At 42.8% G+C, this 24,530-nt stretch overlaps 1 protein-coding gene across 2 annotated transcripts in view; it reads left to right on the forward strand.

Moving 5' to 3' along the window:
- The window catches only part of olfm2a (olfactomedin 2a), a 637,002-nt gene that overhangs the window by 607,410 nt on the left and 5,062 nt on the right, over positions 1–24,530 (forward strand). For both annotated transcript variants that reach the window (XM_072248052.1, XM_072248051.1), the window contains exons 4-5: positions 9,107–9,326; positions 11,014–11,120. In XM_072248052.1, the coding sequence (XP_072104153.1) occupies positions 9,107–9,326; positions 11,014–11,120 (327 nt within the window). The remainder of the gene's footprint in view (positions 1–9,106; positions 9,327–11,013; positions 11,121–24,530) is intronic.

The following is a 24,530-nucleotide window of genomic DNA, read 5'->3' on the forward strand; positions in this document are numbered from 1 at the left end:
GATTGGAGGGAGTACTAAGAGACAGAATCTACAAGCATTTGGATAGACAGGGATTTATTAGGGAGAGTCAACATGGCTTTGTGCATGGTAGGTCATGTTTGACCAATCTGTTGGAGTTTTTCGAGGAGGTTACCAGGAAAGTGGATGAAGGGAAGGCAGTGCATATTGTCTACATGAACTTCAGTAAGGCCTTTGACAAGGTCCTGCATGGGAGGTTAGTTAGGAAAATTCAGTTGCTAGGTATACATGGAGAAGTGGTAAATTGGATTAGACATTGGCTCAATGGAAGAAGCCAAAGAGTGGTAGTAGAGAATTGCTTCTCCGAGTGGAGGCCTGTGACTAGTGGTGTGCCACAGGGATCAGTGCTGGGTCCATTGTTATTTGTCATCGAGATCAATGATCTGGATGATAATGTGGTAAATTGGATCAGCAAATTTGCTGATGATACAAAGATTGGAGGTGTAGTAGACAGTGAGGAAGGTTTTCAAAGCCTGCAGAGGGACTTGGACCAACTGGAAAAATGGGCTGAAAAATGGCAGACGGAGTTTAATGCAGACAAGTGTGAGGTATTGCACGTTGGAAGGACAAACCAGGGTAGAACATACAGGGTTAATGGTAAGGCACTGAGGAATGCAGTAGAACAGAGGGATCTGGGAATACAGATACAAAATTCCCTAAAAGTGGTGTCACAGGTAGATAGGGTCATAAAGAGAGCTTTTGATACATTGGCCTTTATTAATCAAAGTATTGAGTATAAGAGCTGGAATGTTATGATGAGGTTGTATAAGGCATTGGTGAGGCCGAATCTGGAGTATTGTGTTCAGTTTTGGTCACCAAATTACAGGAAGGATATAAGTAAGGTTGAAAGAGTGCAGAGAAGGTTTACAAGGATGTTGCCGGGACTTGAGAAACTCAGTTACAGAGAAAGGTTGAATAGGTTAGGACTTTATTCCCTGGAGCGTAGAAGAATGAGGGGAGATTTGATAGAGGTATATAAAATTATGATGGGTACAGATAGAGTGAATACAAGCAGGCTTTTTCCACTGAGGCAAGGGGAGAAAAAATACCAGAGGACATGGGTTAAGGGTGAGGGGGGAAAAGTTTAAAGGGAACATTGGGGGGGGCTTCTTCACACAGAGAGTGGTGGGAGTATGGAATGAGCTGCCAGGTCAGGTGGTAAATGCGGGTTCTTTTTTAACATTTAAGAATAAATTGGACAGATACATGGATGGGAGGTGTATGGAGGGATATGGTCCGTGTGCAGGTCAGCGGGACTAGGCAGAAAATGGTTCGGCACAGCCAAGAAGGGACAAAAGGCCAGTTTCTGTGCTGTACTTTTTCTGTGGTTTCTATGGTTTTCTATGGGTTTATATCATTAAACATATCAACCATCATTACAGTGATGGTGTTTGTGTACTTGGGGTCAGTTCTCAACAGCATTAGTTGTGGATGTTTGGATCTCTGTTGTCAGGAGCTTTTAAGACCATCTGTGTGAGTTACTTTGTCCCAGCAAAAGTATCTAGAAACATCGCATGCAGATAATGTCGTGTAGTAGAAAATAGTATAAATACTGTTACAGTTTGTGGATTGATTGGTAGGAACATCAGAAAGAACTAGAATATTTTCATCAACCTTCACTTTCTGCAATGGGTAACTCTTTCATTTGCAACTTGTTGGTGTGTTCCTTGAGTTAGTAAGAATTGTACCTGCATTTGCAAATTATTTATAGTTTATGAATATTTCGTAATTCAGAAATCTTTTATAAATTAGAAATTCCCCATAGGTGTTGAATGTGCATTTAGAATTATTTATCTGAATTTAAATGTGTATCATTCAAAATAAAATGATTTTAAACTACCCTGTTAGCTGGAAGTATCTCCTCCTTGGAAGGGAAAGGGAGCCTCCCACTCTCTCCTCTCGCCCTGCCACTCAGGCAGTGGGTATTGGCAACCAAATCTTGCTGCAGAGGCTAGACAGGAAAGTAAGCCAGTAAGTGGACACCACATAACCTCCCTTCAGTGAGAGTATCTGTACCTACCTATATCAGATATGGCTTCAAACTATCTTTTGAGTTTAGGGATTTGCACTCAGTGAACCCAATGCCAAAGAGTCCTGCCGAAGGTTTCAGCCCGAAATGTCGACTCTACTTTTTTCCATAGATGCTGCCTGGCCTGCTGAGTTCCTCCAGCATTTTGTGTGTGTTGCTCGGATTTCCAGCATCTGCAGATTTTCTCTTGTTTGCTATCACACCTCATCCTTCATTGGCCATGAGGAGGTGTTGGTGAACCACCTTGAACCAAGTAAAGGCTAGGGCTGTAGGCTAGAGACTTTCTGGAATTAGAATTAGGTCAGCCAACAGCCTAATAAATGGTGGCAAAGTCTTGCTCCTAATTTGAATGCCAGTTTAAGTTGGTGCTGCTGATGGTGAGCAAGGACATATTGGTGGTTTGTAATACATGATAAACAACTAAATGCTTTATTAATAACACATTTTCTGTAAAAAAAAATAATGGTAAACAATCACTGCAAACAATGAAGGGGTGATCGAAGTTGAATTTGAGTCACAAGTCGAAGAATATGGGTGCGAGACAAGGTCGGGGCGAAGTCAAGGCGTGGTCAAAATGAAGTCACAGTGAGTGATGCAGAGAAAGGTCAGAGAGAAGGAGAGGCAGATGTGGAGCCCATCCTCCTAAACCGAGAGTGCAGTTTGATCGACCAAATCAGTGGGCTGATTTGGAAAGCTCAGGTGTGGGCCAGAATGTGTTGGTGAGGTCCAGACCCAGAGCACATCAATGTGACAGGGCCCAGGTCTTAGAGTGAGGAATAACCTGATACCTGGATAATTTAAAAGTTAGGTCCGATGGATCAAACAATTAGGGTATCCGGACCAGAGACAAGGGTCAGGCCAGTTCAGCTCACTGCTCTGTGATATTTACTCCACTCCTCGCTGCACTGAGGCTCAGGCTATTGGCCTGCTCCTGCTGCTTCAGGCCTCGTACCTGCAGGTCTGCGATGTTTACTCTGCTGTACTCAACTGAGGCTCAGGCTGTGGGCCTGCTCCTGCTGCTTCAGGCCTCGTACCTGCAGGTCTGCGATGTTTACTCTGCTGTACTCAACTGAGGCTCAGGCTGTGGGCCTGCTCCTGCTGCTTCAGGCCTCGTACCTGCAGGTCTGCGATGTTTACTCTGCTGTACTCAACTGAGGCTCAGGCTGTGGGCCTGCTCCTGCTGCTTCAGGCCTCGTACCTGCAGGTCTGCGATGTTTACTCTGCTGTACTCAACTGAGGCTCAGGCTGTGGGCATACTCTGGCTGCTCTGGTCTTCGTGCCTGAGGACTCACTTTCATTCTAAATGCTATTTGCTTATTTTTATTGTTTGCACGATTTGTCTTGATTTTCTCTGCTCATTGGGTCTTTTTTAAATGGGTTCTTTTGGGATTCTTTGTTTTGTGGCTGCCTGTAAGGAGATGAATCTCAAGGTTGTATGATATCTACATACTTTGATAATAAATGTACTTCGAATTTTGAAATTAAACTAGTGCGTTAAAAAGAACAGATGGCAAAGTTTCTATAAATACATAGAAGGAAATAAACTACTGATGGAAAACGTTGTTCTCTTAAAGAAAGAGTGACAAGAAAATTTATAAAGTGGAAAATGGAAGTCCCAACATATTGATGTAGTTATAAAGAAGGCAAGACAGCAGTTACAGTTCATTAGGAGCTTGAAGAGATTTGGCATGTCAACAAATACACTCAAAAACTTCTATAGTTGTACCATGGAGAGCATTCTGACAGGCTGAATCACTGTCTGGTATGGAGGGGGCTACTGCACAGGACCAAAAGAAGATGCAGAAGGTTGTAAAACTAGGGGTCAGCTCCATCTTGGGTATTAGCCTACAAAGTACCCAGGATATCGTCAGGGAGCGGTGTCTCAGAAAAGCAGCATCCATTATTAAGGACCTCCAGCACCCAGGGCATGCCCTTTTCTCACTGTTACCATCAGGTAGGAGGTACAGAAGCCTGAAGGCACACCCTCAGTGATTCAGGAACAGCTTCTTCCCCTCTGTCATCTGATTCCTAAATGGACTTTGAACCCTTGGACACTACCTCACTTTTTTTTTTAATATACAGTATTTCTGTTTTTGCACTTTTAAAAATCTATTCAATATATGTATACTGTAATTGATTTACTTTATTATTATTATTTTTATTTTATTTATTATTATTGTTTTTTCTCTTCTAGGTTATGTATCACATTGAACTGCTGCTGCTAAGTTAACAAATTTCATGTCACATGCCGGTGATAATAAACCTGATTCTGATTCAATTGTTTCTGCTTTTCAGAAGGAAATCACAAAAAAATATGTTGGAAATATGGGCGACCTCCGAATTAGGGATTGTTTTCCTAAAATCCATTTGTATCATGATTTCTTGTAATGTGAAACTGTGTTACATATACATACATCAAGAAATATGAGTTCAGAAAAAGTAATTTTGTGTTTACTGAAAGTTTTTCCATAAATTCTCCAAATAAATTTTATTCCATATCTCCTGTATCCAGATAGTGAATTGAGAACTCTGTAGGGGCAAATTTCTGTTACCCAGACAATCGTAACACAGGGATCACCTACACTGGAGCACAAAGGGTCTGGAGCAGACAGAGCAATCAAAGAAATTAGTATGAGCGATATAATTAAAACTGGAAAAGCATCTCAGTACTGACAAGTCCCAAGGACTTGATGATGTACATCCCAAAGTTTTGAAAGAGATGTTTATGAAGTGTTGATACACAGATTAGCATCTTCTAAAATTCCATTGAGTCTGGCAAGTTTCCGCCAGACTCGAGAATGGCAAATGTGACTCCAGTTCTGGATTTTTCCTCAATGTTTTCTTCCAAATCCTTCCCCATGAGGAGGTACAGCCGCAGGGCAGTGGAGGTTTGAGATCAGAGTTTTCCTTCTCCTAGATGAGCTGCCAACCACGACTGATGAGGCCCATCTGCCTGAAGTAACTGGTTTGTAGATAACCCAGCTTTTCCCCTTCTCTGTCAGTAGAAATGGTTCAGCCAGGCTAGTAGCTGTGCCACATGTGAAGATCAGGAGCAGACTTGGGTGTCAGAGGCTATTTGAAATCCACACCACTGGGAGCGGTTAATAGGTCGTTGTGGTTTATCCCCACTACCACCTCCGACTTAACAACCAAGGAGAGGGTTAGAAGAAAGGAAACTACTGATACTGATATTTGGGAAAATTATGAAATCTACTATAAGTTACATCTTATGATTAAACGTGAACATGGAGTTATCAAAAGGAAGTGATTCTTAATTAATGTATTCGAATTCTTTGAGGATGGTCCTGGTGGAGTAAATGAGGGAGACAAGTGGAGACATTGTATCTTGATTTTCAGAAGGTCTCAAAAGACAACTGACATAGACGTTTGGGGTGCACGGAATTGAGAAGTTGTGTACCAGCATGGATGGAGAATTGCTTAACTGATAGAATTGGAATAAATGGATCTTTCTCAGATGAAGATTGCAGTGCTTTGCTTCCAACTAAAGTCTACAGCAATGGTGGTGTTGATGGAACCAAATGTTACAGTGCCAAGTTTACTGAAGGCTCAGCACAAAGTGGGGATGTGAACATTGTTGACAATGAACAGAGGATTCAAGGAGAAATACACACAGTGACCGCTTTATTAGGTAAACCTATACACCTACTTGTTAATGCAAATATCTAATCAGCCAATTGTGAAAGCATGCAAATATGGACAAGAGGTTCAGATCAAACATCAGAATGGGGAAGAATTGTGTTCTAAGTGACTTTGATTGTGAAATGACTGTTCGTGCCAGATGGGTTGGTTTGAGTATCTCAGAAACTGCTGATCTCCTGGGACTTTCACACACAGCAGTCAGCAGTCTCTAGAGTTTGCAGAGAATGGTATGAAAACAAAAAAAAAATCTGGTGAGTGGTAGTTCTGTGGGGAAAGAGGTTTGTTAATGAGAGATCAGAGGAGAATGGTCTTCCTGCCAAGCTCGAATAACTATGTGTTACAACAATAGTGTGTAAAAGAACATCTCTGAACACACAACACATCGAACCTTGCAGCAGAAGACCATGTGGCCACTAAGGGGAGATAAGATGAGTACTGGGTGACAATATGAATTACTGTGTGAAAAGATGTAAGGTTATTGCTATCCATAAAACAAAACAGAAATGGTGAGTGCTTGTTAAATGATGAAACGCTGGAAAATATTTCAATTCCATGGGAGTTAATCACGTCAGTGAAAGTTAGCATGAAGATACAGCAGACCATTAGGAAGTCAAATGGTACTTTGCATCAGAATCTGTATAAAAGTGCATGGATGTCTCATTCCAGTTATGTGTGATCCCCATCACCCATACATACCCTGTTCTCATTGCTACCATCAAGGAGGGGGTACAGGAGCCTGAAGGCATACACCCAGTGTTTCAGGAACAGCTACTTCCCCTTCACCATCAGACTTCTGAATGGACTATGAACCCATGGACACTTACTCAGTATTTTTTCGGCACTACATATTGAATTTATTTTTTTAATATATATTTCTTACTGTAACGGGAATAGCCCTAGCTTTCTCTGCGTTCCCTCATAATATATGCTCTCTAATCCAAGTGGCAACCTGGTAAATCTGCTTTGCACATTCTCTAAAGCTTCCACATCCTTTATACTGTATAATGAGGCAAACAGAGCTCCAACTGTGATTTGATCTCAGTTTTCTTGGATTTGTTAGAGTAGCAGATTATATATCTGAAGCATACAGTATTCTTAACAAGGTTCAACAGAGTAGATGCATAAAGATTATTTGTCCTCCTGGAACGAGGAAACATTGTTTTAAACAGGAAATATGTGGTTTAGAATTCAGATGGCAAGTTTCTTCAGTTTAAAGTTGGTGAATCTTTGGAATTCTGTACTCTAGAGAACTGGTGATATACAGTCATTGATTTTTTTTCAAAACTGAAATGGTCAGATCACTGGATTTAGAAGGAATCAGTGACAACAGAGATAAGGCATGAATTTAATGGTGTGATAGAAGACCTGGACTGTCCATATGTATTGAACGATGCAGCAGACTCAAAGAGCTGAATATCCTACCCTTACTCCTATTCTTTGGAAAGTCCTGAAATTGTAAAGCTGATAGAGACATTGCTGCCTTTGTTTTGATTTTATTTCTTTCAAGGCACAGAAGGCTCTCGGCCTGGGTCTCTAGAACAACCCGCACATCATTGCTGCCATATCCCCTCCACAACTCCTGGGGAGCTGGCTGACAAACGGCTCATTGGGATCATCCCACACATAAATTAACATTCAGAGTGAGGGTCAAATCTAAGTATTTCTGGCACAGAGACACTAAGCTGTTTCCGTTAGGAGTCCCTGAGAACTGGGAGAATCTGAGAGCTCCCCTCCGCAGCAGATGCACAAACACTGCTGATTAATTTATTAAGATAGAGATTAGCTCTATTTGTAACACGTACATTGGAACATTGAAACACTCAGTGATCAGTGTCTTTTTGTGTCAACAAGCAACCATAGTCCAGGATATGCTGGGGGCAGCTAGCAAGTGTTACTAAGCTTCCGGCACCAGGGTAGTAAGACTACAGCTTACTAACCCTAACCTATATGTCTTTGGAATGTAGGAAGAAACCTAGCACTGGCAAGAAACCCACGCAATCATGGGGAGAAGGTAGAAACTGCTTCTAGACAGCAGCAGAATTGAACCTGGGTCATTAACGCTGTAAAGCATTACACTAACCACTACGCCTCTGTGCTGCCCTGCCAAGAACACATTGGCTGATGCAGCCGTACATTGTGCTTGTTGTTTTGCTGTGTTGTGGAGTAATACCATATTTAAACTACATGGGAACATAGATATGGCACCTTTTACCATCTCTGGTCAACCTGAAGTGATCGACAATCAACCTGTAATTCTGGTTGCCACAGGCTCACTGTTGTAATGTAGGAAATGAGGTTGTTAGTTTGTATTCAGCAAGTTTCCAAAATCTTCATCGGGCTATTGACCACGTAATGGGTTTTGGTGATTATGTTATGATATAAATGTTCCAAACCAGAAGGAGACCATCATTCTCAGCATAATAGAACCTTGCGATCTTTTAACTCCTCGTGAGTGGGCAGACTTCTGGTCCAAATTGACAGTGCTAAGACCTTGCATTCCTGCACTGGGTGGTTGGAGATATCTTTGTGTTCAAAGCTCTGGAGTAAGACTTGAACCCTTGACATAAGACATAGCAACAGATGGCAGTCAACGAAATAACTCAGACAGAGGAAACATCATTATATCTTACTCCATAAGAATTTTGTGGAAGAAAATGCTGAAAATATTCAAGGTGGCCGGAATCATCTCTGAGAGAGAAGTGGAGATAACGTCATAGAGAAATGCATTGGAGATACAGGACCTCACACTCACTCAGACCATTCTGACCATCAAGCACCTACTTACACTCAGCTACAAGGGTTCCATTTATTCCAAAGTAGATTGGTTATCCTTGTGTTATGTCAGAATATTATGACGTGCTGACTTAGTATTCTGGTGCATTTTGATTACTTCAGTATTGCCCTATTTTCTGTTGTTGTGTCTGGTTATCATAGCAAGTTCTGGATATCATTATACATGTGCGGTCTGCTTAATGGTATGTGTGGTTATCCTAATAACATAAATATATCCTAGTTTGGTCTGCCTGTCTTAATATAATACTTAGTTCATCTGGCTGTCCTGATTTAAACTTATTGCCTTGGTATGGTGTCTGATTATCTCAGTGTGGTTTAGCGTGTTTCTGTTACCTTAATTTAATGCCTGAAAGTACCAATTCAATGTCCAGATATTACTCTATGTTTGGTAATTCTATAATGGTTCATTATCCATGCATAGTCTCAAACCCTTAACTTGGTTAGTTATCCTACAGTGCATTCTGCAATCTGCTTTAACCAATGTCTCCGCTTCCTGTTCCTATATTGCACTGATTTGGGTTTGCCAAGTGACGGCTTTGGTGCAAGGCAATTGGCCTGCGTTTAGCAGAGGGTAACGAATGCTGCAATCTGCTTCTTGTCTGGCAGGAACTAAAGGACATGATGAATGAATTGCTGCCTCTGATCCCAGTCCTCGATCAATACAAATCTGACGCGCGATTGATTCTCAAGTTGAAAGAGGAGGTTCGAAACCTGTCAGTGGTGCTGCTGGGAATCCAGGAGGAGATGGGTGCCTACGACTATGACGAGCTGCAGCACAGAGTCATGCTTCTTGAGCAGAGGCTGCACGCATGCATGCAGAAACTGGGTAACAGCTTTCTTCCTAATTCCTTATCCTTGATTTATATAATGATGGGCTTGCCTTACTTGTCAGAAGGAGGCCATTCAGCCCACTGTGTCCGTGCAGCCTCCAGCAGAGAAGCCCATCAGACCCATTATTGCCCCTAACTTTATCTGTAGTCCAATAGCCTATTCTTTCTCACGTGCCCATTAAATCCCCTTTGCTCCTTCTTACCACCTATCTACACCGAGAGATAATTTACAGTAAAACACCGCATCTGTCAGAGAGAGCATAAAGCATAGAGCGTTACAGCAAGTACAGACCCTTCAACCCACGATGTTGTACCAGCCTGTAAACCTACTCTGAGCAGTCTACTGCTTCCATCCTCCATAACCCTGCATTTTTCTTTCATCCATGTGCCAATCTCGGAGTTTCTTAACCCAGGCAACCTGTTCATATTCTATTCCTTCACAGTATGGTCTGGGTCAATTTTGACCCGGCCCAAGAATCCCCTCATAACAAGTGTCTATACCAAATTTTGAATCACAGACCTACTTAGAATGTATAAATAACCTATCTGACATTAATAAATGGGCGATTAATCCTTAATTAATGTTTCAGAGATCTAAAATCCATTTCAATAGGTACGGGTCAAATTTGACCTGTAAAAGCCTCAATGTACAAAAATTTGTAGCGCCTGTACAAAAGTATAAAATTTTTAAATATTTTCATTTTTGCACATTTTGGGTCAGTTTAGGAAAAGTCATCAAATTTTGGCTAAAAAAATGGCATTTAGGGTGTTTTTACTGCTGTCAGATGTCAAAACGGGTCAAATTTGACCCGAACAGCATGTAAGGGTTAAGTGCTCCTGTTGTATCTGCCTCTGCCATCAACACTGGCAGGGTGTTCCCCACGCCCACCACTCTCTGTGTGAGAAACCTACCTCTGACATCCCTCCTATACTTTCCTCCAATCACCTTAAAATTATGCCCCCGTGTATCAACCGTTTCTGCCCTGGGAAAAGGTCTCTGGGTCTCCACTAGATTTATGCCTCATCAAAAACCCTGGCTCACTCAACCCATCCTCATAAGACATGCTCCCTAACCCAGGCAGAATATTGGTAAATCTCCTCTGCAGCCTCGCTAATGCCTCCACATCCTTTCTATAATGAAGTGACAGGAATTGAACACAATATTCCAAGTGTAGTCTAACTAGGATTTTATACAGTGGAGCTGCAACATTTTAACTTCAGACCATGTCACAATTTAGCAAGGATAAGGCCTTTCGGGCCACCAAATCGGTTCTGACCATCAATCATCCTCCTTAAACTTACTCCAGTCCCCTCGACTGTCCCCAGATGTGACCACTCGCCATGTTAAATGACAATATACAATATTAAGGGACATGCCAGCCCGCGTATCTTTGGGCCACCTGGAGGGTGCTCACTTAGCCACAAGGTGAACATACAAACTCTAGACCTATAGCAGCAGAGGTCAGGAGAGAAGTTTTGTCTCTGGAGCAGCGAGGAAGCAGCCCTACTTACTGCATGACTTTGCCATCAGTCTCATGAAAGAGGATATGAATGGGACGTGAATCCAGCACCTACCCTTCCTCTCATTTCTGTCCTTCTTTCCGAGGCTCCCCACCCAAGTAGAATTCCATGCGACCCACTCCATTGAGGATTTCCCACTGTCTCCCCCTTTCATCTCTCCAGGTTGTGGGAAGCTAACAGGCATCAGTAACCCCTCCACCGTCCGAGCGTCAGGCTCCCGGTTTGGTGCGTGGATGACCGACACTCTGGCTTCCAGTGCAGAGAATCGGGTAGGTAGACTGCAGGGTGAAGGGGAATGGAAGGGCACTGCCAGGTAATATTGACGGGGGCATTTTCAGGTCTCTGCATGTAAGTGTTCTGCCTTGGAGTGGGATGTTCACCTGTTACGTTCCTGGCTACGACGCAGCAGGAGATGCAACACCAGTAGACTGATGTGAAGAATAACAATATGAGGGCAAAGAGAAGGGAGAAGTTTCATCGGTACTACACCAGATGGGTATCTTTTCACTCAGAGTGTGGTCCATTTATGGAAAGAGCTGCCAGAGGAAGTGGCTGAGGTGGGAAAACTAATATTTCAAAGACATTTGGACAGGCAAGTGGGTGAGAAATGTTCAGAGGGATAGGGACTAAACATGAGCAAATGAGATTAGATTTGATTTATTTGTTTATTGAGATACATTGCAGAACAGACCTTTCCAGCCCTTCGAGCCATGCCACCCAGCCATCCCCTGATTTAATCTGAGCCTAATCACAGGATAATTTACAATGACTAATTAATCTACCAACCGGTATATCGTTGGACTGTGGGAGGAAACCCACGTGGTCACGGGCAGAACATGCAAACTCCTTACAGGCAGAGGTGGGAATTGAACCTGGGTCACCTGCACTGTAAAGGATTGTGCTAAATATTACGCTGCTGTACCATGGAGGGTGGGCAGTAGGTGACGGAGGGTAGAGGATAGGTGGTGGATGCTGGGTATTGGAGGGTGGATACAATGATTCCATGAATCTTAGTTAGTTTCAGATTCAGAAAGTCAGAGATAGAGTTGTTATTGGGCCAAATTGCGAATCCAGTGCAGTCTGGCCCAACAATCACTTGCTGTTATTGGAGAGAGTTACACTGGAATGACACATTACCCTGATTTGTCACCTGTAATTTCTGACCTGCTAAAAATATGCACGCCTGATTCAGATGGTTGAACTTGCTGGCTCTTTGCCTAGACTCTTCTGTCAGCAGAACACATCTACCTCATTAGTTCCCCTTAATGACTGGGTATCATCCAGTCTTCCATAAGGCCAAATCCTATCCTTAAAATATCTAAACTCATGCACTAAGCATTGGAGCAGAAGGGGCTATTTCATCCCTAATGCAGACAATATTTTATTTAATTTTATCTATCTACCTTGGTTTTGTAACTTTTGTTATCTAATGCTAAAAATCATAGATAAGCATAATAAGACCATAAGACAAGAAGGCAGAGTAAGGCTATTTGGCCCATCGAGTCAGCCCTACCATTTGATCATGACTGATTTACTTTCCTTCTCAACCTGTCTTCCTGTCAGCCTGTCTCAAGCCCATACTAATTAAGAATCTATCAACCTTCACTGTAAATATACTCATGACTTGGTCTCTACTGCCTGTGGCAATGAATTCCACAGATTCACCACCCTCTGGCAAAAGAAATTTCTTCTTATCTCCATTCTAAAGGGATGGTCTTCTATTCTGAGGCTGTGCCTGAGACCTGAAGTTTCTTCACCCCTGCAGTTTCTCATCAAATTAAACTATTTTATACTGGACTGCATATTAATCTTTTGCTATTAGAGTGTCATTTATAATTGTGGAGCAGCCAAATACATCTATTATTCATTATCTTTCAAGATAGTTTCCTTGGCAGCGAATACATTTAACATTCATGGCAAACTCCTAGGTAATTAATTTGGTCATTACTCAGGACGCTGAGACAGATCACGTTATAACTAAGGGATTAATGGATTGTTTTTACATATTGTACATTGGTGATTATAATGGTGAATGATGCTGCTGATGCTAAGTCATTCACTAATTTAACCCTTCCCCCTTGACATTAATTAATTGTGCAATGTTTCAGAGTCATGTTTATGAACCAGACTGACTGGGACCTTTACAATTGGAGGACGAGGTGGTGAAAGTTTGTGCACTAACGGGATAATATTGGCCCTCTAATGAGAAGTCTGGGATTCAACAGATATTGAGACTGATACTTGTCGATATTTACTCTGTGGTGCAGACTGAAAGGTGATCTTACAAAGACATATCAGACCCCAAATGACAGCTGGATGTTGAGATGTTTCCCCAGTCAGAGACTCCCAAATCAAAAGACATTCAAAGTAAATTTATTATCAAAGTACATATATGTATGTCACCATATAGAACCCTGAGATTCATTTTCCTGCAGGCATTCACAGTGGAACAGATAAATACAATAGAATCGGTGGAAATTATACACAAAGACTTACAAATTATCAATGTGTAAAAAAAGACAAACTGTGAAAATACTAATTCACAAATAATAATCAAGGCAAGTCAAGTTTATTGTCATTTAACTCTATGCATGTATACTGTCAAATGAGACAACGTTTCTCCAAACCAGTGTGTAAAGCACAGCAGTACACATAACACACAGAACACATGATAACTTAGGAAAGTACAGATAGAATCTACAGATAAATTATGCATATATAAAGTGCATAAATTAAATATTGTAAGGTACAAGCAACACACACACACAAAATGCTGGAGGAACTCAGCAGGCCAAGCCGCATCCATGGAGAGTAGAGTTGACGTTTTGGAGCGAGACCCTTCATGGGGATTGGAGTAAAGAGATGAGAAGTTAGAGCAAGAAAGTGGGGGGAAGGGAGGAAAAAGTACAAGTTGGCAGATGACAGGTGAAACCGGGAGAGTGGGAGGGGTGAAGTAAAGAACTGGGAAGCTGTTAGATGAAGTAGATAAAGGGTTGAAGAAGGGGGAATCTGATAGGAGAGGGTAGAAGACCACGGAAGAAAGGGAAGGGGGAGGAGCACCAGAGGGGGGTGATGGGCAGGCAAGGAGATAAGGTGAGAGAGGGGAACGGGAATTGAAATGCTGAAGGAGGGGCGACGATTATCGGAAGTTCGAGAAATCGATGTTCATGCCACCAGGTTGGAGGCTTCCCAGACGGAATATAAGGTGTTGCTCCTGCAACCTGAGTGTGGCCCCATCGATACAGTAGAGGAGGCCATGGACTGACATGTCGGAATAGGAATGGGAAGTAGAATTGAAATGGGTGGCCACCAGGAGATCCCTCTTTTTGTACCAGAGACAGCATAGGTGAGTCCTGATGTGGATTGGGAGACCACTTCACCAAAGTGGGCTCCTATAGATCAATGAGACCCAATGCAGATTTGGAGATCGCTTATCCAAGCACCTACGCTTCATCTGCCAGAAAAAGCTGGACCTCCCACTTCAATTCTACTTCCTATTCCCATTCTGACATGTCAGCCCATGGTCTCATCTACTGCGGCGATGAGGCCACTCTCCAGATGGAGGAGCAACACCTTAAATTCCTTCCGGATAGCCTCCAAACTGATGGCGTGAAAATCAATTTCTCAAACTTCCAGTAATTGCCCCCCCCTTCACCATTCCCGTTCCCCTCTCTCACCGTATCTCCTTACCTGCCCAACACCTTCCTCTGATGCTCCTCCCCCTTTGCTTTCCTCCATGGTCTTCTACCCTCTCCCATCAGATTCCCCCTTCTCCAGCCCTTTATTTCTTTCATCTATCGGCTTCCCAGCACTTTACCTCAGCCCATCCCCCTCCCAATTTCACCTATCATCTACCACCTTGCACTCCTTCCTTCACTCCCCCCCCCCACCTTCATGTTCTGACTTCTCTCTCCTCGTCCTTTCCAGTCCTGGTGAAGGGCCTCAGCCCAAAATGTCGACTGTACTCTTTTCCATAGATGCTGCCTGGCCTGCTGAGCTCCCCCAGCATTTTGTGTGTGCTGCTCGGTTTTCCAGCATCTATAGACGCTCTCGTCATTGTAAGGTACAGAACAGATTAACCAGTGACACTTTGAATGCGATGCAGCCCAATGGCCTGAGGGAAGAAATTGTCTCTCAACCTGACTCTTCTTGTTTTTATGTATCGGAGTCTCCTGCCAGATGGTAGAAAGACAAAGAGGGTGCTGGATGGATGGTTGGGATCCTAAGGACTCTGTGTATGCAGCGCTCCTGATAAATGTCCCCGATGGATGGTAGGGAGACCCCTGTGATCCTCTCAGCCATTCTCACAGTCCTTTGTAGGGACTTCTGGTCCGATGCTCGGCTGCTCCAGTACCAGATGAAGATACAGCTTTTATTTATTTATTGAGGTACAGCGTGGGGAACCTCCTTCCGGCCCTTCGAGCCACGCCCCCGAGCAGCCCCCCGATTTAATCAAGCCTTTCCTGGGGTAGTTTACAATGACCAATTAACCTACCAACCGGTACATCTTTAGAGTGTGGGAGGGAACTGGAACACCCAGAGGAAATCCACGCAATCACTGGGAGAACATACAAACTCCTTACAGGTAGGGCCAGGATGGATGGTAGAGAATGCTACTGGTAGATGGGATAAAATGCGAGGAAACTACATTAAGCATAAAAACTGCGAAAAAAATCTGGACGATTCCAAATTTTAATATTTCTTTACAGTATAGGAGACCACTCATCCCATTGTTTTATGCTAGCCTATTGCCATTCCAGCTATTTTTTTTCCCTTTAACCTAATCTCCCCGTATCCCCCTCAATTCTGCACTAGAGACAATTTACAGTGACCAGTCAACCCTACTAACTCGCACGTGTTTGGGGTGAGGGAGGAAACCAGAGCACCTGGGGGGAAACCCATGCAGTTACAGGGGGCATGTGCAAACTCCAGACAGAGAGCCCTGGAGGTCAGGAGTTTACTCAGATCTCTGGTGAGGCAGTAGTTCCACCAGCTGTGCCACAGCTCCAACCTGTGGGGATGTGGGTAAGCAGTGCAGTCTCACTGGTACTGACGTTCTTTCATTTGATGCTAGCTCTCCACGTTGTATTTGTTTTTTTTTTCTCCTTGTCGTAATCAACCCTCTATTGGCAATTCCTTCTGAATATTTAATCCCAAAATGGAGAGGCTGTGGTCATGAAAACAATCTTACTTCCTTGTCCCCACCATCATCCTCAGAATGTTCAGCCTGAAGGTGAAATTAGAGGGTTAGTGGCTAGGGTCAGAAGATCAGGGTTATAGGTTAGGCTTATTCCTTGTGGTCAGTGTGAGGCCAGTCTTTACACTGAATATAGATTCAAGAGTGCTAGAACCCGTAGTAACAAACAATCTGCTGGAAAAAACTCAGCAGGTTCAGCAGCATCTGTGGGGGCAGAAGAGTTCTGATGCAGGGTCTTGACCCGAAATACGGACTATTTCTGCCTTCCCACCGATGTGGCTTGACATGCTAAGTTGCTTCAGCAGATTGTTCGATCACGGTGCAGCAAACGAGTTTGGCTCCTCCACAAGTTCGAATAATTCGTGTTAAATTCAAAAATTAATCTGCAACCCAGTGTAAATAATATTATTTTCTGAGAATTTACACAGGGGAAGGGGCTTGAGGTGTTGTAGAACCTTCTACTGACGTAAACCCTCCTCTGGGAAATGAGAACCCATTCATCACCTGTGATACATTGGCTGCTTTACTTCCACGTCTTCACGATTCGGTCACAATCGGAAGCAACTTGAGGCCCATTTGCAAAGGATAGTTAGCTGGGTGGAGATCAGTTCACAGAGCAGAACACACTACACTCTTTAAAGATGATGTAAGCACAACATCTGACTGGTAGCATAAAATATTAGTAAATGTATCTTAAGCTGCCATTCACTTGGATCTTAAAACCAAAGGCATGTTGAGCTGATTAGTCACACTGGTGTCTGATTAAGCATCAAAATCAGCTTGGGGAATTAATTAAAGCTTGTTCTTGAACACAGTGTGATATATCACAGTGAAACAGAGGGCTTTGAATCTCCACAGGCTTGGTCTGAAAGCGTTTGTTGTTTACATTCATGATCTGAGCAACCAAGCTACTTTGCAAGTTTAGAACAATTATCAGGTTGTTAATTGGATTCAGCAGGGAACACTAGCTTTGACCAAAGAATACATTGGAACAAGGAAGGGGGGGGGGGGGATGTTGCTATTAGTGTTTTCCTCATGCTCACAGAGAAAAGGAAACACTTGCCTCGGTTTGAGTGAATAGCTGTGAAACTTGGATTGGAAAACCACCGTTTTGTTTGCTTTTTAAAAATTTATATTAAGATACGGAGTAGAATAGACCCTTCTAGCCGTCTGAGTCCTGCTGCTCAGAAATCCCCTGATTTAACCCTAGTCTAATCATGGGACAATTTACAAAGACCAGTGAATCTGCCAACCGGTATGTCTTTGGACTGCGGGAGGTAACCAGAGCACCCGGTGGAAACCAGAGCACCCAGGGAAACCGGAGCACCCGGGGGAAACCGGAGCACCCGGGGGGAAACCGGAGCACCCGGGGAAACCGGAGCACCCGGGGGGAACCGGAGCACCCGGGGGAAACCGGAGCACCCGGGGGAAAACCCATACAGTCATGGGAAGAACGGACCAGCTCCTTACAGACAGCAGCAGGAATTGAACTTGGGTCGCCGGTACTGTAACGTGTTGTGCTAATCACCGCACTCCTCAGCCTTCATGTCCAATTCAGATGGTTGGCTGTCTGTACCGTTTCCAAAGCTGGTGTCATAGGAACAGTCCATGGATAGTGGTAGATAACTGCATGTCAGCATGACATGGTCAACACTGTGCCATGAACTACTTTTGCAAAACGTTACTCCAAACAGATCCATAAGCTCGCTAACAGATCAACACACACTAATAGATCCACACTCACACTCACAGATCCACACACTCACTAACAGATCCACTCACTCTAACAGATCCACTCACTCTAACAGATCCACACACTCATTAACAGATCCACACACACTAACAGATCCACACACACTAACAGATCCACACACTCATTAACAGATCCACACACTCATTAACAGATCCACACACTCATTAACAGATCCACAGACGCATACTGAGTGCACATTAGCATTCTTGAAGTCCAGTGCTATCTGTATGGAATAAATAGTTGAATTTGGGTATTCTGCTTGTTAGGTTAATTGTCCTCTATAAAAGGTCCCCGGTGCTGATGGATGGTGAAATCTAGGGGGGGCAAACAGAACAGGTAATAACAATACCGTGGGAGAGCGAGATTGTTCTTTGAGGAGCATAAATAGGACTTTCAGTCGTCATAAAATAATGAAATACACACACACACACACACACACATATATATATATATATATATATATATATATATACACACACACACACACACACACAGTAAATGCCCACAATTATACATACAGACATGGACTGCACACAACTCAAAGAGGTACATTACAGATATACAGTGTGTGTCTGTGTATATGTGTGTATATATAGGCACACACACTGTATCTCTCTCTTTCTCTCTCTCTCACACACACACACACACACACACACACACTCACATAGCAGCACACACATGCCCACCATCTGAGATGTGCTGATACAAACTGTTGTTGTGCCTCTTGCTGGCCCAACAAGATGAGGGAGCTCACTCTGGATCAGTAATCAACTTAACAACCTCTGGGATGTGAGTCATTGCATGTCGCAGATTGATCAAAGGCGTCACTGGGGAAGCTCACAAATGATGCTTCCAGACAGTGTCTGTAATCAGAATAAGAGGGTAACATTACAGCTCCTTAGAAATGTAGTTTTCGGTATTTCATCAGACCCTCCACTATGAGCAGGGAGCTTTAAAGTATCAGGCGGAGCTCTGGGAGCAGTGGAAGTTATACCAAGGTGGGGTGTAGGATGGACAAAGCTAACCTGGTCTCCTCGAGGATTTCTCTCCTTCGGCTGACTGGTGTACAACAACAAGTTTTTCGACAAACTTACTCCACGATTTCACAAGTTCTAAATGTGCAAACATGAATGTGTCGGAGAGCTGCTGTATTACCATTCCATTTCGCATTCGAAGTTCAAAGTTTGAGTAGGTCACACAGTAGGGTAATTGTTAGCACAACGCTTTGCAGTACAGGATACAATTCTCACCACTGTCTGTAAGGAGTTTCTACGTGCTAACCGTGATCTGGAGGGTTTCCTCCAGGTCTTCCAGTTGGAGGTTAATTGGTCTTTGTAAATTATCCCTGATTAGGCCAGAGTTAACTTGGGGGATTGCTTGGCGACACGGCTCAAAGGCCCAGAAGGACCTGTTCCATGCTGTATTTCAATAAATACATGTATTATCAAAGTACATATATATGTTACCACACACATGCTAAAGATTCATTTTCTTGTGGACATTCATGGTAACACAATAGAATCAATGAAAAATAACACACAATCAAACACAGGCAAGCAAACACTGTGCAAAAGACAACAAATTGATCAAATACAAATCAAATAATAGTAATAAATAACTAAGTACTAAATATTGAGAGCATTGAGAGTTGTAGAATCCTTAAAATAAATTCATAGTGTATTGAATCAGTTCAATGATGAGGTGAATGAAATTATCCAGTCTGGTGGTTGTAGGGTAATAACTGTCCCTGAACCTGGTGATGTGGGACACAAGACTCCTGAAAATCCTGCCCAGTGACAGCAGTGAGAAGAGAACATGGCCTGGACTGAATGAGTCCTTGATTATGGAGCTGATGATCCTGAATGATGGAGGTGGGGATACTTAATTCTGATCACTTTGATGAGTGGAAAGGAGAATTCCAGGTATTGTCTCTCCCCATTAGTGCGACAGGAATTATCATCCCATGGAGATTCAGAGCAGGGTCATTGGCTTCAGTAAGTTGCCTCTGATTGTAGGTGCAGCAGAAAGAGTCAAAGAGAATTTGATGGAATTGTAATGAAGAAGAAGTTGTAGGGGCATTTCTGCCTCACATCTCCAGTGATCCTGTTTCAGCCCTGACCTCTGGTGCTGTCTATGAGGAGTTAGCACATTCTTCCTGTGTGTCTGTTCCTCCCAGGTCCCAAAGACGTATTGGAGGCTTAATCAGTGACTGTAAGTTGCCCATAGCGTAGTTGGGGTTGGGAGAATCAGGTGACATTATTGAGCACGGGAGCGGGAAGCACTTACACGGAAACAAATGGGGAAATGAGATTGGTGGGGTTGCTCTGAGAGATGGTAACGATTTGATAGGCCAAATAGCCTCCTGCATAAAATGACATGGCTGATGCGGAAGTACAGGTAGCAGAGCTGCTGCCTTGCACTGCCAAAAGCCAGGTTCACTGCTGAACCCTGGCGCGGTCTGTATGGAGTTTGCATGTTTGCATGTCACCGCAGTGATTTCCTCAGGAGCTTCAGTTTCTTCTCACCCAAAGCCGACCAATTTGGTAAAATGGCCACTGTAAATTGCCCCTACTGTATAAGTGAGGGGTTGATGATGAGAATGTAGGGGTAATAATAAATGGGATTAATGTAAATGGGTGTGTGATGGTTGGCACAGACTCGGTGGGCCAAAGGGCCAATTTCCATACTGTATAACTCTGTCACCATGACGATGACAGGGTGATGAACCAGAACCATGGATAGCAGAGAAGAAACTAAGATAATGTGTCAGCAAGTGTAGAATGTGGAGATGAGGGATTCCACACCCTGTGGCGGAGTCCTAGATAAACAAAGAGGAATGGACTGTTTCAATAGCTTATCATAAGGTTGACAAGATATAGATCAATATTAGAGTTAAAGACAATATTGACTTTTTAATGACTTTGATGTCTATATCTCTGGCCCAGATTATCCTGTAAATTTTTGTCCAAAGAGAAGCAAGTCTAAGACTTCCATACGTGCAGTATCAAATGAACAATTTTTAAAAAAAATTTCTGATTTCTCTTTTATAAGCATCATTTTTAATGTAAGCTTCCAATCTACATTCCTCCTTAATTGGCTTTGTTCAAAGTTAAAACTCTTGTTTCAGACTTAACCACATCACTCTCAAACTTAGTATTATATTGTTACTATGATGGCTTTTCAGAATCAGAATCAGGTTTAATATCACCGGCATATGTTGTGAAATTTGTTGTCTTTGCGGCAGCAGTACAATGCAATACATAATAATAGAAAAAACATGTATTACAGCAAGTATATATATAAAATAGTTAAAGTAATTAAGTAGTACAAAGTAGTACAAGTGAGGTAAAGTTAATGGGTTCAACGTCCATTCAGAAATCAGATAGCAGAGGGGAAGAAGATGTTCCTGAGTAGCTGCGTGTGTGCCTACAGGCTTCTGTACCTCCTGCCTGATGGTGCAATTAGAAGAGGGCATGACCTGGGTGATGGGGATCCCTTAATGATGGGTGCTGCATGTTGAGCCATCCATCCTTGAAGATATCTTGGATACTATGGAGGCTAGTGCCCATGATGGAGCTGACTAAGTTTACAACTCTCTACAATTTGTTTCAATCCTGTGCAACAGCCCACCACCACCCATACCAGATGGTGATGCAGGCAGTTAGAATGCTCTCCACAGTACATCTATAGAAATTTGTGAGTTTCTTTGGGGACATATCAAATCATCTCAAACTCTCAATGAAATATGGTTGCTGATATGCCTGCTTTTGGCTGCATTGATATGTTGGGCTCAGCATAGGTCATCAGAGATGTTGACACCCAAGAACTTGAAATTGCTCACCTTTTCCACATCTGATCCTTCGATGAGTTCCGGTGTATTTTCCCCTGTCTTGCTCTATTTGAAGTTCACAATCAGTTCTTTGGTCTTACCAATGTTGAGTGCTAGGTTGTTGCTGCAACACCACAATGCCGTAAGACCATAAGGTATATGAGCAGAATCAGGCCATTTGGCCCATTGAATCTGCTCTACTCTTTCATTATCGCTGATCCAATTTTCCTCTCAGCCCCAATCTCCTGCCTTCTCCCCGTATCCTTTCATGCCCTGACCAATTAAGAATCTATCAACCTCTGCCTTAAATGTACATACAGACTTGGCCTCTACAGCTGCCTGTGGCAATGAATTCCATAAATTCGCCACTCTCTGGCTAAAAAAATTCCTCCTCATCTCTATTATAAAAGGATACCCTTTATCCTGAGGCTGCGTCCTCTGGTCGTAGACTCTCCCACCATAGGAAACATCCTCTCCACATCCACTCTATCAAGGCCTTTCACAATTTGAAAGGTTTCAATGAGGTCACCCCTCATTCTTTTGAATTCTAGTGAATACAGGCCCAGAGCCATCAAACGCTCTTCATATGACAAGCCATTCAATCACGCAGTCATTTTCCTGAACCTCCTTTGAACCCTATCCAGTTTCAGCAAATCCTTTCTAATATCAGGGGCCCAAACCTGCTCACAATACTCCAAGTGAGGCCTCACCAGTGCTTTATAAAGTTTCAGCATTACATTGTTGTTTTTATATTCTAATCCTCTTGACATGAATGCTAACATTACATTTGTCTTCATCACCACAGACTCAACCTGCAAATTAACCTTTAGGGAATCTTGTACAAGGTCTTACAAGTTCCTTTGCATCTCAGATTTTTGTATTTTCTCTCCATTTAAAAAAATAGTCAACCTGTTTATCTCTTTTACCAAAGTGCAGGACCATACACTTCCAAACACTGTATTCCATCTGCCATTTCTTTGCCCATTCTCCTAATCTGTCTAAGTCCTTCTGTAGCCTCTTCATTTCCTCAAAAACAACCTGCCCTTCCACCTATCTTCATATCATCTGCAAACTTTGCAACAAAGCCGTCAATTCCATCATCCAAGTCATTGACTCATGATGTAAAAGAATTGATCCTAATATAGACCCCTGTGGAATACTACTAGTCACCAGCAGCCAACCAGAAAAGGCTACCTTTACTCCTACTCTTTGCCTCCTGCCAATCAGCGACTGCTTTCTAACAAGCCACTAGCCTTGCTAGAATCTTTCCTGTAATATCTTAGGCCTGTAGCTTGTTAAGCAGCTTCATGTAAGGCACCTTATCAAAGCCCTTCTGAAAATCCAAGTACAGAACATCATCTGATTCTGCTTTGTCTATCCTGCTTGTTATATCTTCAAAGAATTCCAAAAGATTTGTCAGGCAAAATTTTCTCTTGAGGAAACCATGCTGACTAGGGCCTGTTTTATCATGTGCCGGCAAGTACCCAGAGACCTCATTCTTAATAATCGAATTCAACATCTTTCCGATCACTGAAGTCAAACTAACTGGTCTATAGTTGCCTTTCTTCTGCCTCTCTCACTTCTTGAAGAGCGGAGTGAGATTTGCCATTTTCCAGTCTTCAGACCATTCCGGAGTCTAGTAATTTTTGAAAGATCATTATTAATGCCTCCCACATATCTTCAGCCAGTTCTTTCAGAACTTTGAGGTTTATACCATCTGGTCCGGGTGACTTATCCACCTTCAGACCTTTCAGTTTTCCAAGTGCCTTCTCTCTAGAACACCATTCAAACAGCTGATCCATCTCGCTCCAGTACACTATCTGAAATTCCGCCAACAATAGCTGTGTTGTCAGCAGATTTATAGATGGAATTTGAACTGTGCCTAGCCACGCAGTTGTGGGGTGTAGAGAGTGTAGAGCGGTGAGCTAAGCACACATCCCTGAGGTACATCACTGTTGACTATTAGTGAGGTAGGAAGGTTACTCCCAATCCACACTGACTGTGGTCTCCTGGTGAGGAAGTTACAGAGGGAGGTACAGAGACCTAGGTTCTGGAGCTTTTCAACAGAACTGTAGGAATGATTGTGTTAAGCACCGAGCTGTAGTTAATAAACAGCAGCCTGACATAAGATTTAGTATTGTCCAGGTGATCCAAGGCCCCGTAAAGGGTCAATATGATCCCATCTGCTGTAGATCTATTGTGGTGATAGGCAAATTCCAGTGCATCCACGTCCTTGCTGAGCAGGAGTTGATTCTAGTCATGACCAACCTCTCAAAGAAGTCGATCTCCGTAGATGTGAGTACTACTGGGTGATAGTCAATAAGGTAGCTCACCCTGCTTTTCTTGGGTCTGGTATGATTGTTGCCCTTTAGAAGCAAGTGGGAACTACCAACTATAGCAATGAAAGATTGAAAATGAATCAGTCAGGGTACATGCAAAAGTACATCTGTAGAAGTTTGTTAGAGTGTTTGTTAACAAGCTGAACTTTCTTATCCTAAGAAAGTAAAGATGCTGGTGTGCTTTCCTTATTATTGTATCTACTTGCTGACCTTAGGACAGGGCATCCAATATGTAAACACCCAGAATTTAAAGCTGCTGAATCTCTGCATTGCCAATCCCACGAGTGAAATAAATGACCCCTGCAACTTATTAGTATTGGTTTATTATTGTCACATAGAGCAAGGGATAGTGAAAACCTTTGTTTAGCAAGCTATCCATACAGAATATTTCAAGACATCAGTACGTTGCGGTAGTATGAGGAAAAAGCAATAACAGACGGCAGAGTACAGTTTTACAATTATAGAGAGAGTGCCGATAGAAAATAAAGTGTATGGACCATGATGAGGTAGATTCCCAGGTTAAGGCTTTATCTTCAACATACAAGAGCTCTTGTAATTTGC

The sequence above is a fragment of the Mobula birostris genome, chromosome 32 (genome assembly GCF_030028105.1).
Source record: "Mobula birostris isolate sMobBir1 chromosome 32, sMobBir1.hap1, whole genome shotgun sequence".
Taxonomy (NCBI): domain Eukaryota; kingdom Metazoa; phylum Chordata; class Chondrichthyes; order Myliobatiformes; family Myliobatidae; genus Mobula; species Mobula birostris.